Here is a 16,596-nt window from a genome sequence, read left to right on the forward strand (position 1 = left end):
ATATACAATATATATATGAAAAATTATCTTATGCGCACTTAATTTGCTTTAAAATATGGATCACTTTTTTCACCCTTGATTTGAAACAAGGGAACCCAAAAGCATGAGTTCAACTTGTCATTTCACTCATCAACATCCTTAAAAAGTAATGTTTTTTTAAGTGCGTAAATTTGTGTGCATAAGAGAATTCCCTTATATTATGAATTCTCACATAAGGGTTTAATGTAAATGTATAAAATAAGGGTCTATGTTTACACCATTGATTTGAAACATATGGGACCCAAAGTAATGTACCCCAATTGTCATCTCATTTATCCACACCATTAAAAAGCAACCATTATTTTACACTCTTACATTAGACTCTTATGTGAGAATTCTCTTATATATATATATATAGAGAGAGATTCTCACATAATTATTTAATGTAAAGGTATAAAATAAGGGTCTATGTTTACACCATTGATTTGAAACATATGAGACCCAAAATAGTGGATCTCACTTGTTATCTCATTTATCCACACCATTAAAACCTAACTTTTATTTTACACTCTTACATTAAATCCTCAAGTGAGTATTCCTATATATATACATAGACTTATTTGCAAACAAACATGAGCATGAAACACAGCGTTTTATGTTCATACACGTGTGAGAATTTAAATGAAACACGTGACGAAAATTATACATGTCAAACTTTACACGTCATCTTGTAAAGCCCTAGCTGATCTACCTTCCTAGGATTGAAATGGTCCCAGCTTCCTTAGATAACTTTGAGCCATAATGGGTTAAAAGTAGGTTTAACACTTAGACAATAAATAACGAAATGTTCCTAAATAACCACCCTGTCCCGAAATAAATTCGAACAGACTAACAAACAACTTATGATTAAGGAGTGGATAAGCTAGGATTATAATATAAAATTAGAATAATATGCATTATGAATACATTATTATTGTATATAGCTAGCAGTTATTTTGGAAAGTTAATGAAGATGAGATGAGGGCATCAATGATGTCAAAGTCTAGGTTGATTTATTTTCTGGTATGATTGTGAACATTCAACAACAATAAAACAAAAAACAAAACAAAAACGAAGAAAAGAGAGCCCGCCTGCAGTCAAAAATAATATATATGTTTATATATATGTGTGAGTGTGTGTGTTTATAGAGTTCAAAAATAATTACCCTATCACATAGATTTTTATTTTTTAGTAAAAATTTTTCTTATTGACTGCAGTCACTTGCCGCATTTGTGGTCTCGTCCGGCCAAAGATTCCCGAGATCGATTTCGGGTGGGGGAAACCCTACTTTGGATCGTACCATTTCCCGTGGGGCCGGTAGCGCCAGCTGGATATGTGATGCAGATGCCGATTCCGACGGGGAACAGGGACTGGGTAGTGTACATGCACCTTAGTGAAGAGCAGCTGGAGTTGGTTGAGGCATCTCATTCTCATCTGTTCAAGCCATTGACTTATGATTATCTTAACAAGGTTGATGTTGCAAATTAGGTTGTGAAGATATTACAATATCATTGTGTGTCTTGTTCACTACGCCACGAATATATATATATATATATAGGAGAAGCTCCTATACGGGCGCCCGTAGTTTTTAAGCTCACGGGCGTCCTTTATTTGTCTCTTAGATGTGGGGTCCAAGTCAGTGGACCCCACACACAAGTCAAGAGTCAGACTCTTGACTTGTGCAAAAAAGTGGACTCCTGTAATACGGGCGTCCGCACTAGAACTTACTCTTAGAGACAATTTAAAATACCATGTGTTGGGGTATGCACATCAATTAGAGTATCCTATCAGTTAAGTATGAGAAAGTTAAAGTGGTTGATATACATAACTTAGTTTATATGTATTACCTTAATTAAGGTTTTACGTTTAGATGGATTCCAAAAATATATGTTAGCCCATAAGTACACTCGGGGATGCGTAAGCAAGCACGAGCTTTAAAACAAGAGTTTTGAGTTTCGAGTAATCGAAGCTCGGTGGTTCACACTCGAGGAGATTATGCGCTCGCGCGATGCTAGGGAATCACATGCGAGGGGGAGATTGCTACGTTTGCACAGCTAGGTATGCATGCATGCACACGGACAACCCAGGTAATTAAAAGAGTAAGTTATCACTAAACCACAAAAGCTACTCAATAAACTTATTTATCTTAGAGTTAATATTACATATATAGTCATTAGAAGCAACATCGTAGTTAAGGGTGTGGAGGAGTGAAAATCAACTTTTTATACTGGTATTGACTGACATTTCCACTAATTACACTCAACTAACACTAACTAAATCTCTCTTGCATGTAATTTGCACCTGACAATTTATTTTCCATATAAGTTATGTGTTCAATGGTCAACTTGCCAAATAGACGGGTTGATTGTCTAAAATCTATTCAAGTTATCTATTTGGCACAATTTTGAGCTTTTAGGTTATTAAATTGGAACGTTTTCACTGTCAGTGTGTAAATTGGAATATAGGCTATCTTTTGGTAACTAAATGTAATATTAAACCCGAAGAAAACTCTAAAAGTTAATTTGATTGAACTTTATTACTTTCAATATACTTGGCACCTAAGAATTTGAATTTGAACTAAATTTTATATTTTGTTGGCACATCCCTCACATCATGCGGACTCCCGACTAGTTTTTTTTAAATCCCTCAAGAGTTATATTTGCATTCAAATAAATATAATATTCCTCTGCTATAATCGAAAATATTAAATAAGATTATTGAGTGTGTGAGGAATAATTTTCTTTGGAGAATTTTTTTTAATTTTTTTTTAAGAAATTGAAATTACGCCAAAAACTCATTATTTTTTCCTAGGACTAACATAAACTTTACCAAACAATTAAAACACACTGCTCACAATTAAGGGAGTTATTTGAAATGAAAATTAAGTCATAAATCAACATAAATTTGAAGAACCCTATAACACATCAAGCTAAATTGAATACCAAATTATAAACATACGATAATGACAATAAATTATGGGATTATACAGGGGATAATATTTTCTGAATTAATTACTAAAAATAACTTTAATTTCTCACGTCATGCTTTGTGTGCTTGACCACAATGGGCTCTATTATCCAAAATTTGATCATAAGAAAAGAAAAATTAAAATTGGTTACTGATTTGGATTCGATGTCAGTACATGACAAATATGGTGTCATGTCAATACATATTATATATATATATATATTAGGTAGAACTTAAAAAAGATTTTATTGTCGTTTCATCAAAGAAAAATAATTAAAAGATTAGGTTGATCAAAGAAACAGTACTAATTGATATATGGCCTTATCGAACATTTTTTTATGGAGAGTTGTTGGTAGACTAACTTGCAATTGAAGTATTCAATATATATAGTAGAAAGATTAAATTTACTTGTATGTGACAATGATATTTTAATATTTCAGGATCTTTCCATTAAATTAAAAGTTCAAATAATCGTTGTCACGCGTTGATCTTTATTCAATTTACTCTGTTGTCAGGTGAAAATTGTGCGCGCGAATTTAATGATCCGAGTTTATATTCATATTCGATATCCAAAAGAACAAACTTATATGATATTGCCTTTCAGATTGTGTTGATCAAGATTATAAGTAATTGTAAAGCCAATATATAAAATAATTTTTTAAGTATTTTAAATAGTTAATATTATATTAGAGTATTGTAATGTTTTTGTAACTAGATAGAGGGCCCTTTGATTGGATGCCAACCTTCAAGGTGACACTACAATGAGAGAATAGAGTAAACAAGGTTATAATAATTGCAAATTAAGACAAAGTTAAAGGGCACACCATTATTTTATTACAAACCAAATTAATGAAAGTGATCACACTGATTAATTACGTACATACCTAACTTGAAGTAGAAACCACGTTAAGATACTCAGGAGTCAATGGCTTGAACACATTAGAAGCCTCAGTCTCAATCAACTCCAACTGCCCTTTGGAAAGATGCATATACACAATCCAATCACCATTCCTCCTCGGACCGGGCATGGGCATCACATATCCACACCTCCCGCCCCAAGGAAAGTGATATGATCCAAATATCGGTTCACCCCACCCGAAATCCATCTTCTCTACCGGGAATCGTTGACCCGATGAGACTACGAATGCGGGCCCATCATCATTTCGACTATTATATATCTTACACATGGCGGGTTCGGGTCGGTGGGCCTCCACCCAATCAATTAGATCCAAGAAATGATCTTTTGTCACTAAGGTTTCCAAGAATCCGTGGATCTCATCAGCTACCCAATTCAGTGGCTTGGAAATCAAGTCATTGACTCTTATGCTGCCATAGGGAATTGATAGTACATTCCCAAAATAGGTTTCCATTTTTGTTGCCTTATGGACACCATCATGCCCTAATCTTGTTCTTCCATCCACAACAACACCCATATTGGATACCTTATTAGAGGCAATTGTGTCCTTAGTGGCCGATTTGGCAACAATTTTCCACAATAGTGCACTAAATGACTCAAGCTTAGTCCTCTTGCACTCGTTGGAGCTAGCAAGCGATTGTAGGTCAATAAGGTCATTAGCTTTGATGTAGTATATGCGGCTCAAGAGATGGTCCGACGGACTAGGTTCCTCGGGAGGTGGCAATGTGGAGATGGGAATGTACATTTCGTCGAGCGATCGGTCGTATTCTCCGACAGGATATCTAGGGTTTAGTATTGATCTCCTGAAAGATGGTAATGTAGATATCGGTTTAGACTGAGCGATTTCCGCCCACGACACCAAGAACATATTAGCCGAGTGTGCATCCGATATGCGATGATCAAATGTGCACCCCACGACTAGGCCGCCACATTTCAGTTCCGTTACCTGCAACTCGCATCGAAGTTGAAGACCATTAATTTGGAATATAAAAGAAAATTGTTATAAATTAGATATTCTCGTGCGAGCACCGCGTAAATACAACTCAAACAATTCGAAGAAGTATTGTCTGTTCTGAGTATAATGCTCGCACGGATCTGGATACAAGTCTCAACAAAAATTGGAGGGATAATACTAATCGTGACTTGATAAAATCAGAAACATAAACTAATTGGTTTATGAAAGGTTTGGTAATATTACTGCATTATCATGTGTTGACTTGACATATATATATAAGACAATATAAGAAATATGGATACATCTATAACTCATTATCAGGGTTGACACCTGGCTTTTCTTGTTAATTCTACCACCTAACCCAATTTTCTTAGCAAAAACAGGTGGTGTTAGATCCCTTAATTGATTAAGCCTTCACCTTGTTAGGTTAATGATATGGACATATATATATAATAATGTTTATTTGCATTTCTACATAGATAGTTATTTTAACAATATATTTCCTTTTGTTTCTCTGTTGGCTTCCATGTTCATTAATAATTTAATATAATAAATGATGCAATAAGTTGTAAAATAAAAAGCTATATATACAAAAAAAACATAATTACCTAAGAAATAGACAGCTTTCTTAGGTTAGACTTTCACCAAACCAACTTATAAGACATGCCAGATAAGACAAACTATAATAATTTGAGCACAACATGTTTAGCACTTCAACTGGGGTATGTCATATGTGTTGTATTTGGTGGGATATAGAATATCTACAATGATTTTGCATTAAATGTCCTACAATGACTTTTTTTTTATAATTGGATTTTGAAATATTCTCCCCATCTTAATAACACATGGATGCTTATACTGGTGGTATAAATCGGATGCTCATGAGAGTATCTTATAAATCCAACGTCCCAAACAATTCGAAGATCAAGGTATTGTGTGCTAGTCTAGGCCCATACGATTTGTCTTTAAAAAGGCCCTCTTGATTGATCGGTGACTTACTCCTAATCAAGATGAAATATAAGTCTTTAACGACAACTAGAAAGATTTTCTTTTTAGCGAATTTGACTATTCTCGATGGTTATATTATAATGTATGGTTAAAATGAATTAATTCTCCCTAGCTAACCTTAATTTATGTTAAAAATTTGAACAAGGGCAAGTTGGAAAATTACAAAGAGGAGGAGATAATCAGAAAGGTCCAAGTTCTTTCAACAAGAGATGTTGACAAAACAACCGCAAAAAAGTTTAAACAATCAAAGAACAAGAGAGAAAGAGAGAGGAGGAGAGAGAGAGAAAATAACCTGGACAGCAAGCACCCCAAGTTTCTTCTTAGGAACAAGTTTACCTTCAACACTCTCATCAGGATTATAGAAATCAAGATTTTGAAGCTTCACATCAGCAAAGGCTTCAATAAACTCAACACCATTGTTGTTGCAAAGCAACTCAGGTTCACCCACAGAGTTCTCCACAACTTCACCACCAAAAGCATAGTAAGAAACAAGAGCTTGAGCCAAGGCTTTCTTTAGAATACCAACCATGGTGGTGGTGGTGGTGGAAATAGTTATTGGTTTCTTGTAGCACAAGAAGAGGCTCACGTCTAGTGGAGGGAGGAGCAAGTCAAGGTTGGAGAGTGGAAGCCAATGTTCTTGCATTGGAAGCATGGCTGCCACCATCTCTTTCTTCTTCACACTCACCATGAAGCCCTCATCTCCTCCGACAACCACCATGATGACTACTTAATTTCTTGATCGATGTGAAGATGTGTATGTATAGGTTTGATTTTATAAGGAGGACAAGTAAGCTAGTAGAGGTGGTTGATGGGTCTTGATGAAGGATATGATGAGTACATAAACTTATAGGCAAGTGGTGATAATGATAATCTGTCGTTGACTTTGTCATTTGTTTAATTTATGAATATTTATGATTTAACATAATTTTTCCTGTTAAGCTCAATAATCTATATATATATTGAACAAGTTTGGGGATATATATATATGAGAAATTCTCCTATGACGTTTTAAAATGAGGTCCTAACTTTTAGGGTTCAAAACTTTTTTAAAAATTTTGGGACAAAATATATTTGTATTTTGATCTGTCTTATGAACCCAACGACATATTTTTTGTTAGAAACAAAAAATAAATTCAACATGAAAAGTGCTTGATAATTCCGAATCGTTAGATATAAAACAAACAAATTTTTTTTTACACTTTTCTGGTTGCATTTGATTTTTGTTTCGAACAAAAAATATATCTTTGGGTTCATAAATATAGACATAAAGTCACGTAAACCAAAAATTTATGAATTGTGAATATTATCTACAATAATATAAAAAAATGTTTTCATTTTACCAAGACTTTGTGCTACAATTCTCTTGATCAGGTCCAGTATTTCATCCTACATGTACTATATATATATATATATATATATATATAAATATATATACACACACACATAAAGTCAGGTAGACCAAAAATTTATGAATTGTGAATATTATCTAGAATAATATAAAAAATGTTTTCATTTTACCAAGCCTTTGTGGGACTATTCTCTTGATCAGGTCCACTATTTCATCCTACATGTACTAGATGATCACTACGTGCGTGATCGTGAGGGTCACACCCATAATAATTAACTCCTTCAAATTAATAAATGCATTGTTAATTAAATTAGTTAGACATCATAATTAAACATAGGATTAACATAAAAGTGCCTGCAGGAGACTAATTAACTTGGTGGGTGAAATATCTGGAGAATTGTAAATGCAGGTTATATATAAATTATGATATACTGGATAGAATGGATAGAAATATAAACGGTGTAAGTATATTAATAGATAACGAATTAAAAGAAAATGTTGCAGAGATAAAAATAAAAGTCGATATATTGGCTCGTAAGTGGATAAATTGGTGCTATAGAAGGAGATAATTAATGGGACAAGTACTTACACTCCGTAAATAATAGGATTAGATGAAAATACCAAAAAATAATTTTGAGAGGAACTCGATGAAATTATTTAAGGGGAAATTCTAAAGTTGACATAACTCTACTCTATCAAAACATATGTCCCCTTGATCACTTTACATACTTTGTAAAGACATAACTCTACTCTATTTCGTCCACCACTACCTTATTAAAACATGTAGGATGTATGATGATTGGAGGAGAAACACTACAATACCTATGTACAAAAATAAATTAGAAGAGTGTATTCTAATGTTCATGTGCCCTTTTTCTATCTTAGGGTTTGAGAAACTATGATTTCTAATCCAAAAATACTACATCTTCAGCGTCGGGGGATCACTGGAGCGGCCAACATTCTATCTTTGGCTCTAGAATTGATGTTAACGTGCGTGGAAGCGCCCTAGGGGCGCTCGAGCGGCTTCATTAAGTCCATTGAATAGGCCTCGTTCGCACCACAATTCTTGCATGAGCTCTCCTACATTGGAACACAAGGAAATCACATAGAATCAACTCAATTCCATCAAAGAAATAGGAGAGAACTTAAAGAGAATTATTCACAATGGTGTGGTAAAAAATATGCATATCACAAAACCAACGTATTATATATAACGTACCCTCGGAATTAGTAAGATTAATATATAATTAAAAATGGCTAAATACAGTCATAAAGACGCGTTTGGTTGCTGGGGGATAAGGGATCAGGAATAATTGAGGTAATATCTTAGAAAATGGGTTGTGCTTGTTTGGGTCCAACACAAGTAATATATTTAATTTGATAAAAAAAAGTAATATATTTAATTTAATGGGTTTGGTTTGGTTTGAACAAGCCAAACCATGCTTATCTAAATACTCTGATTGTCCCCCAAAGTCCAAGTTTGTGCTGTGACTACATGGTTTTTATAAAAACCACTGGCGCAATACGACGACGCTTGCAAAAAGTTTATATTTTTTTTTGTTGAATTTATTGGCGAATAAATCAACATTTCTAGAGATTAATTGGTTTCCCTCTCCCCCCTCTCCTCCCCTCCCCTCTCTATCTAATATTTAATATTTGTATTTATAATAATAAATGTTTGGTGTAATGTTAAAATGAAAATATGGTTGGAATAATATTATAATAGAAATTCGTTAACAAAGATTCTTTTTCGTTAAAATAGGATAAAACCATGTACCCAAAATAAGATATACAGTTGGACTTGCTCTACGCCTTGATTTGGGCAGGCCGTGACATGGGCCATACAGAATCTTATATGGAAAGCTTTAGTCACATCCCGGTTTTTACTAAGTGTACCTCAATTTTGTTGATTTTGCTTTAACTATGTCTTTTTTGAAAGACATATGCTCTTTTTACACCTCACCCTCTCACCATCTCTTTCTTCTTCCTCATGAGAATCCACGGCCAATCATGGTGTCGTCGTCGTCCAAACACCAATTTGGTAACCACTACCACCAAATTGAAGCCCAAGCCACAACGAACTAAACCTGACCAACCCTGATAAATTTCATCCACCGTAATCGCCGAAATCACGTTCAAAGTCTATGGTCATCGCGAGAAAAGTCATCCGATTTGGAGAATCTGGCCACAGACACCACCTTTGGACTCCTCGTGGCAAGGCGCTTCCATCCACTCATTTTCCAGTCAAGGCATTGTCGGAAATTGACGACCCGAGTTTGATCCCAAACAAGACATTTTTGGACGATTTTGGTCTCGAATATCGACTCTGGGATAACTATGAGTCGAAATTTCACGTTTCCAACAAACTTCAACTCGAGAATGACCCCAATAGACGATAATATGACCGGCAATGGTAGATCTGATTACGGGTTGTGTTTGTAAAATGTCTCATATTTATGTAGTTTAAGTGTATTTATAAAAGTTTAAAGTTTTCATGGATTACTATTAATAAAGGGTGTATTTAGTAAAAATCAGAGTGTGACTAAAGCTCTCCATTTTATACATTATATGGTCATTTATTACATAAATTAATTATAGAGGTTTTTATCCATAAGGACCAAACTTAAAAGTTGTATTCCAACAAAGACAATCTGAAAAAACCTTTAGAAAAAAGGACAAAGTCTAACAATTTACCAAAATACCCTTCCTCTTTCCTCCTCCCTCCTCCCTCCTCCCTCTCCTCTCTTCTTATTCCTCTTTCTTCTTCCTTGCGCCACCATATTGGAAGTTGGTCGTCCGACCATCATTTTCAATGAACGAACTATCGAAATGAAGCTTTTGGTCAGCCCGATCAAAGCCCAGTCATCATCAATAGTAGAAAATCACTTGAGCCGCCGAAGAAGCTTTGTGAAATCACGGTCACCATTTGAAAAAGAACTAGATCCGACCAATAAGGCCAACACTGACGACCATCAACACCTCCAATCAACTCCACAGACTAAAGCGCATCATCTTTGAGGTTTTATTGCTTTTTCAAACTCTTTTTTTTTCCATCTGAAATCGGATCTAAATCTGTAGATATTATATATGTTTCGTATATGATATTATATCTGTTTCGTATCTGTCAATATTATATATGTTTTGTATCAATCAATATTCTTCTAAATCTAATATGAATATGCAGATCTTATATCTGTTTTGGATCTGTTATGATATGTTATAGATTTTGGTCATTTTGAAACAGATAACATTTTATTAAGGACAGATAATATTTTAACAAAACAGATAACATTATGACAGATATCAAATTAATCGAAACAGATAACATATCATCTGCAGTTTGTAGATCTCACATCAGAACAAAAAACTATGAAAATCACCATAGAAACTGTTTAAAATAATGATGTGATGACTGATCGAAGGAAAACAACAAGATCTATAAGTCTCGTGGTGAGTATGAGTAGATCTAGTTCGAAAACAACAAAAATCCGATTGAAAAATCATTAAAAAATGTCATAGAACTCTCAAATAAGCAACGAGGGGCGGAAACAAAGCTTCTGGCAGCGTAGACAAAGCTTCCGACGGAGATCCAAAATGAATAATGTGTAGAAGGCATGTGTCATGTTTGAAGATGAAGATAAGGGTATTTTAGACAATAAAACCATATATTTTGACTTTTTATCTTTCTTGTAATATTAGTTCAAACTATATGGACTTTATGGAATAAGACTTTTAAGAGTGTCCTTATTGGAACAAAACTTTCCAATGAGGGACTTATCCTTAATTTTCCCTTAATTATATAATGACAAATATAAAAATAAAGAAATTCTATCAGGACTGCAGGAGTCTTCCCTCCCTAGTCTACAAAAAAAAAAAGAATTAAAATAAGACTACAGGATTTGTGAAAGGATAACAAATCAAGAACTTACTCCTCAAAAGATATAATTTCTGACACAACTTTTCTGTTTAGCTGGAAGTTCTGCTTCATTAGCCAATGAATGAAGTTGCCATAATTATAACCTGAGAGATGAAAGTTACCCTAGAAGAAACAACTCCTCTTATGTGACCTCACCATGAACAATGAACTGTTCTGGTCAAATTCCACAATTATATTTTGATCGACATGGGATTCAAACTTCCATTCCACACACAAAGACAAATGATCATAAAAATTAATAAAATAAGTGTTTAGAAAACTTCCAAACCAACAAAGACATTCCAGTCAATAAAGACAAGTCTACACAGCCAGTTCTGGCAGAAACCTCTAATGATAAAAACACAATTAGTACTCAGCATTAGCCAAATTATGATTTCTCATGTGATGGATAAAATACCAGGAAAACTAATGATTTGCACACCGAGAAAAGGATGATAGTACATCTCAAAACACAAAGAATTGGGGTCGCTTTACATACATGTAAACTTATGAACAAGTGTCGGATACAGTCTTCTTTTTCTCGGGCAGGCAGTGGTCAGTTCCGTTCGTTGGACACCAAGAAAAGGATGATAGTACATCTCAAAACACAAAAAATTATGCAATTTATGGGTTGCTTTACAAAACATACATGTAAATTGATGAACAAGTATCGGACAGTCTTTTCTTTCTCAGGAGGGAGGGGGGTCAGTTCTGTTGGTTGGATATTCCCTCAAGAAGCATACGGTAAATTGCTAAAGAGGATGATCAGGTATTTTTCTCCAGAACAGAGAGTGCCGGTGTCAAGTAGTTATTTGCTTTATCAGGAAGATGTGCAACCTATGAGGAGAAAAAAATTCCTTTAAATCAACAAGTCATTGCAAGCCTAGAGAAGCATACCTGATTAGAAAAGTATCGATCCTCCTTACAAGTTCATAAAGCTCCTTCCCTTGGTCAGCAACGTACTCGTAGCAAACCTGGAAAAGATTATCATAATTACCTTACTTCTACATTACCCATATCCAACTTCAAAAACCAAACATAAGCTTACTCACATCAAAACTCTTGTTTCTTGCTGTTGAATCATGCAATGTTTTCACACAGATATCAGCCACATCTGCACAGCTGATGCCCTATAAAAAAAGAATAACGTTAAGACTTGATATGGTTCAATTAACAATTTGCTTTTGCATGTCAGCAGAACAATCACCTGAGTAATCCTATTTCCTTGATCAAATATGAGAGCACGCTGGCCACCAGGCTCTTCCTGCAAAAACGAAACAGGAGACTAATTTATTTTTGCCATGTTCAGCAACTCAAATGTGGTTAGCAGCTCAGAAAAGAGAGCTCTGCCTGATAAAATATCAGAAAAGGTTGATTTTTATGATGATATATCGGCATAATTAACGATAAAGTTCTTCATGTGCAGGCCGTATCATATGTACAGACCAGGACACAATATTACCTTCAAAGGACCAGGGCGAATGATCGTGTACCCAAGGCCTGACCTCCTAAGTGAATCTTCCCCAGCCTGGAAATGTTGAGCATATGGATGTCACGTAAAAGAAAGTATAAAGAATAAGCAAATATTCACTACATAAAATAAGACTGGAAGAAGTTCTAACCCTTTTGGCTTTCAGAACCTGCTCTCTTCTGGTAGGTTCTACTCCTAATCCTGTGCATGAGACTAAAACAAAGTCTGTTTCTTGACCAGTCTGTAAAACATTAATCATCATTCATTTAGAAGATTGCACAAAATATGGCGTATTTCCCATTTCCTACCAAAGTTGAAAGTCCATAGCTGAATCAGTTTTAGAAACTCATATGCATTAAGCATCACTAAATGGATCAACTAAGTCCTAATGAAGAGTAAAAAAGCTCTTGCCCCTCAGTCTCACTTATATATGTCAAATTGTCAACGACACGTAGAGGTTCAGATGCCGTGCCACACAAAGTAGGAGACTCCCATAAATATCACCAAAAATAAGACAAGCTCAACTATAGAGATCATTGTCTGACGTAAACATAATAAGACTTTAAGGGTGAGCCAAAATTACAGGTTCAACTCCTGAGAGGAGCCACTTTGTACAAAAAATCTGAAGGTTAGAGCTGTCAAAAAATGTACTCCTATGACCTAATCATAATTAAGCAATAGCCTTATTTTAAGTTTACAATATTATGCTTCTGTAATTAGTTCGATGAATTCTAGATGAAAATAAGCATACAGAATGTCGACAGCCAGGGCGCATTCAAAAAATGAACTTACCGGCAGGGCTTTAATATATTCGAAGATAAGCTTGAAGTTTCTAAGGTCTTGCTTCGCTCCTGCAGGTCCATCGAGAGTTCTCTGCAGCCAGAATAGGAATAGAATAAGCAGAGTTGGTCAAGAAAGGTACCATATTAAGAGGAAAACAAACTACAGAAATAGGTTGAAATTAACAAGGAGCTCTAGGCCAAGTGGTAGCCTACTTCGTAGGACTTGAACTAGGACCCCTCCCACGCTTATAATACTCTACAGTCACATTCAAGAAATTTCAACCTATATATATTTAAATAGTATTAAATACCGAAAAAGGCATATATATACTAACAAGAAAAAGAGAGAGCCCTCACCAATAGTAAAGCTAAAAGCTCTAAAAATGTTATGAAGGAAACTTGTTAAATGATCAACTTAACTGAAGAAATACAGTGACTCAAGAAGTTTTGAAAAATGAATCTCATTCCAAATGCACATATATAAAGCGGCGACAACAACAACAACAGCTATATCATCCCGAGATGAAGTAAGCTCAGTTAAGAGACTGACTGATGAACTACTCTTCCTAGAAAACAAAACATAGCCTGTATGGAGATGGACCATCAGCTAGATGGAACTGCAATGTGTTCAATTGATTCTTAATCCTGCGCAGCTTTGTAACAATAAAGGCTTACAGAAACTAAGGATTTGATTATCCATGCATAAGCCCAAAACTCCAATCTTGCGCACTGAGAATGATATCTGGGCCTTAAGAAATGTCCTCACACAAGAGTGCACTCACTTGTACACAAAAAAAAAAGGTTTAGACATGAGCAATAAGGCTAGGAAGTAGCGATGAAGCTAGTACATGATTTACTTAGTGCAAATAATAAGGAAAATATCTAAACTAAATGCACTGACCAAATCGATTATGGATGAAATAAACCAGAGGGAAGCATTACATAGATGCAACTTCTAAAGAGTACCCAAAGGGTTTAGTACAAACAGAATTCAAGAGATTAAAGACAACAAAAACGATAGAAAGTTTCTTGGAATTCCAGATTTTCATTGAAGTATAAAAAGGTAGTGTATATGTCAAAATAGACCATAATTGAAAACATGCACTCAAAACCAATATTTGGAGAAGGTGTTCACGGAACAGACTCAGCTATAGTCTGAAAGTCATCACAAAAATGAAATTAAATGCGGGTAAAGTTCCCTTAAGCTTTTAACAAGGTTAGACATTTGTCAAAATAATATAACTAATTTCATTGCAGGTTAGCAGTATAATCATGGACAAACCTGCCTTCGCGGCTCAAAGCGTATGGTCAGTGTATGTACAAGGAATGGATCTAATGGTGGATCTTCTGGTTTCACTGGACGAAAAGATGAAAATGGCACTCTGACCTGCCAATGATATATTGGAGGGGCACACCATTTCAATACTCCACAAAAGCTACCAAAATGAACCACCAACAGTTTTCCGTGGTAAAATCCCTTACCCTACAAAATCCAACTTTTGTGCTAATTCTCGCAAAATACAATTTGCTTTGTGTTGTATCTGCAGAAGGACCAGCTTCAAGAATCACAGCGTATGATCTTCCATTCCCACCAACGGAAAATACCAAACCTTCATATCTAACGATGCAAAGTTTCATTATTGAGAAAATTAATCTCACATCTTTCGGTAACATTTTCAACCAGAAGCAGTTTACTGTGGAAATAGGAGAGACCACGTACAACGTAATTTAGTATGGTGTACCTGTCAAGGGTGGAACCCAGAGAAAGCTGAAGCTTTTTCGACAGTTCAACATACCCTCCTCTGGTGAAGACATAGCCTATAAAAACATATAAATATATAATCAAAGTTTTAGTAAGCATAGATGATGAATATACAAAAACGTTTGAAATGTTAAACCTCTCAAAATCGGTTAAACAAAAGGTTCATCCTACCTGAGAAAACAGCTTCTCCATTGTCCGTGTACTCGAACTTGGCATCCATCCCTGCTTCGTACTTAGTAGCAAGCACATCTTGGAAGTAAGTACCCTGACGAACTTCCCACCCTTCCAGTGAATCAGCATTCTTAAACTTAGCCAGCAACAGCTTGCTCTTGCTGCTTTTACCCGCTCGTAGTTGAGCCAACCGATTGTTGTAGTCCTGAAACGCTTTAGACAGATTGTAAACCCCTTGATAATCGACCCTGTTAAGATCGGCAGTGACGGTAGAACGAGCAGTGGCGCAGTAAATAATCTTGTTGCAACCTTCCACGGCAGTCCTAAGCGTGGACTGATCACCCACATCCCCAACCACAATCTCCACCGACCTCGGCAACATGCCCACCACCTCCTGATCAGCCTTTCTAACCAGAGCCTAATCACCAGACCCAATTTGTTTTTAAAAATTATCGTGACATGAACAAAATCAAATTGATTGAGATTGAAATTAACCTTGACAGTGTAACCCCTGAGCATGAGCTTGCGAATGAGGATTCGACCAATGCGACTGGTGGCGCCAACGACGAGGACGGTTGTATTGGCAGCACCAGGAATCGCAAACTCACACATAGGTCCCTCTCTTATAAGCAATGCATCCAAGGACTCACTTTCATCGGTGCGACTCGTCCTGGAGATCTGACCTAGCCCAGAGAACTTCCTCCACACCTCGTCGAATATCTGCCGCGATTTCCGCCCGAGCCCTACCGGATTCACGTCATCCAGGCTAATCGAAGGCGGCTGCGTTTTGCTACTGCTATCGCTACCTCCATTGTCTCCGTCTCCGCTATTCCCCTTGGCAGCGACTAATCGGCGACGACGGTTAATGTGGCAATTGAAGAGGTGGTTTTGAGGCGTGAAAACTGTGCTGCGGAAACTGGCAGTGTTGGTTGCAGGGGTTATGGTTGTAGCCATATTGATGATTTTATACAAGTGCTTGACGAGATCATGGAAGTATAGAAAAGCTGATTGTGTAGAGAATTTGAATAAAGAGTGGATAATGAGGTATTCAGAGAAAGAGATGTGTGTCGTGAACCACAGAAAGCCCGAGAGAGGAAGACAGTGACTGCCAGTGGGACTTTCAAACCGCAAGATGAAGATGGAGAGCCAGGAGATTTGTCACGCTCCCTCGCTGTTTCCCTCCAGTTTCGTTGACACGTGTCATCTCTCTTACCAGAAAAATAAGAAATATTTATCATGAACTATATTTTTTATTTATTCTCTCTTTATTCCAGTTTACACA

At 35.9% G+C, this 16,596-nt stretch overlaps 2 protein-coding genes across 3 annotated transcripts; both read right to left on the reverse strand.

Annotated features, from left to right (window-relative positions):
• Window positions 1-3,755: 3,755 nt before the first annotated feature.
• LOC119992127 (coniferyl alcohol acyltransferase-like) lies at window positions 3,756-6,688 on the reverse strand. The gene is made up of 2 exons (XM_038838771.1): window positions 6,157-6,688; window positions 3,756-4,847 (listed from the first exon to the last, which is right to left on the reverse strand). Exons 1-2 carry the CDS (start codon window positions 6,580-6,582, stop codon window positions 3,870-3,872), a joined length of 1,404 nt encoding a protein of 467 aa, XP_038694699.1. The 5' UTR covers window positions 6,583-6,688; the 3' UTR covers window positions 3,756-3,869.
• A 1,282-nt stretch (window positions 6,689-7,970) lies between these two features.
• LOC119991998 (protein HIGH CHLOROPHYLL FLUORESCENCE PHENOTYPE 173, chloroplastic-like) lies at window positions 7,971-16,490 on the reverse strand. Of its 2 annotated transcripts, none has more exons than XM_038838569.1 (12): window positions 15,810-16,490; window positions 15,315-15,732; window positions 15,124-15,199; window positions 14,864-14,999; window positions 14,664-14,768; window positions 13,392-13,472; window positions 12,751-12,840; window positions 12,591-12,656; window positions 12,336-12,392; window positions 12,181-12,258; window positions 12,026-12,102; window positions 7,971-8,292 (listed from the first exon to the last, which is right to left on the reverse strand). In XM_038838569.1, the coding sequence occupies exons 1-12, from the start codon at window positions 16,266-16,268 to the stop codon at window positions 8,241-8,243; spliced, it is 1,695 nt and encodes a 564-aa protein (XP_038694497.1). In that variant the 5' UTR covers window positions 16,269-16,490; the 3' UTR covers window positions 7,971-8,240. The 2 variants fall into 2 exon arrangements, with proteins under 2 accessions (XP_038694497.1, XP_038694499.1); XM_038838571.1 differs by lacking the exon at window positions 7,971-8,292 and adding an exon at window positions 11,508-11,965 and having other exon boundaries at window positions 12,055-12,102; window positions 15,810-16,487.
• Between the last annotated feature and the right edge of the window lie 106 nt (window positions 16,491-16,596).

This window comes from Tripterygium wilfordii, chromosome 22 (assembly GCF_013401445.1).
Source record: "Tripterygium wilfordii isolate XIE 37 chromosome 22, ASM1340144v1, whole genome shotgun sequence".
NCBI classification, from domain to species: domain Eukaryota; kingdom Viridiplantae; phylum Streptophyta; class Magnoliopsida; order Celastrales; family Celastraceae; genus Tripterygium; species Tripterygium wilfordii.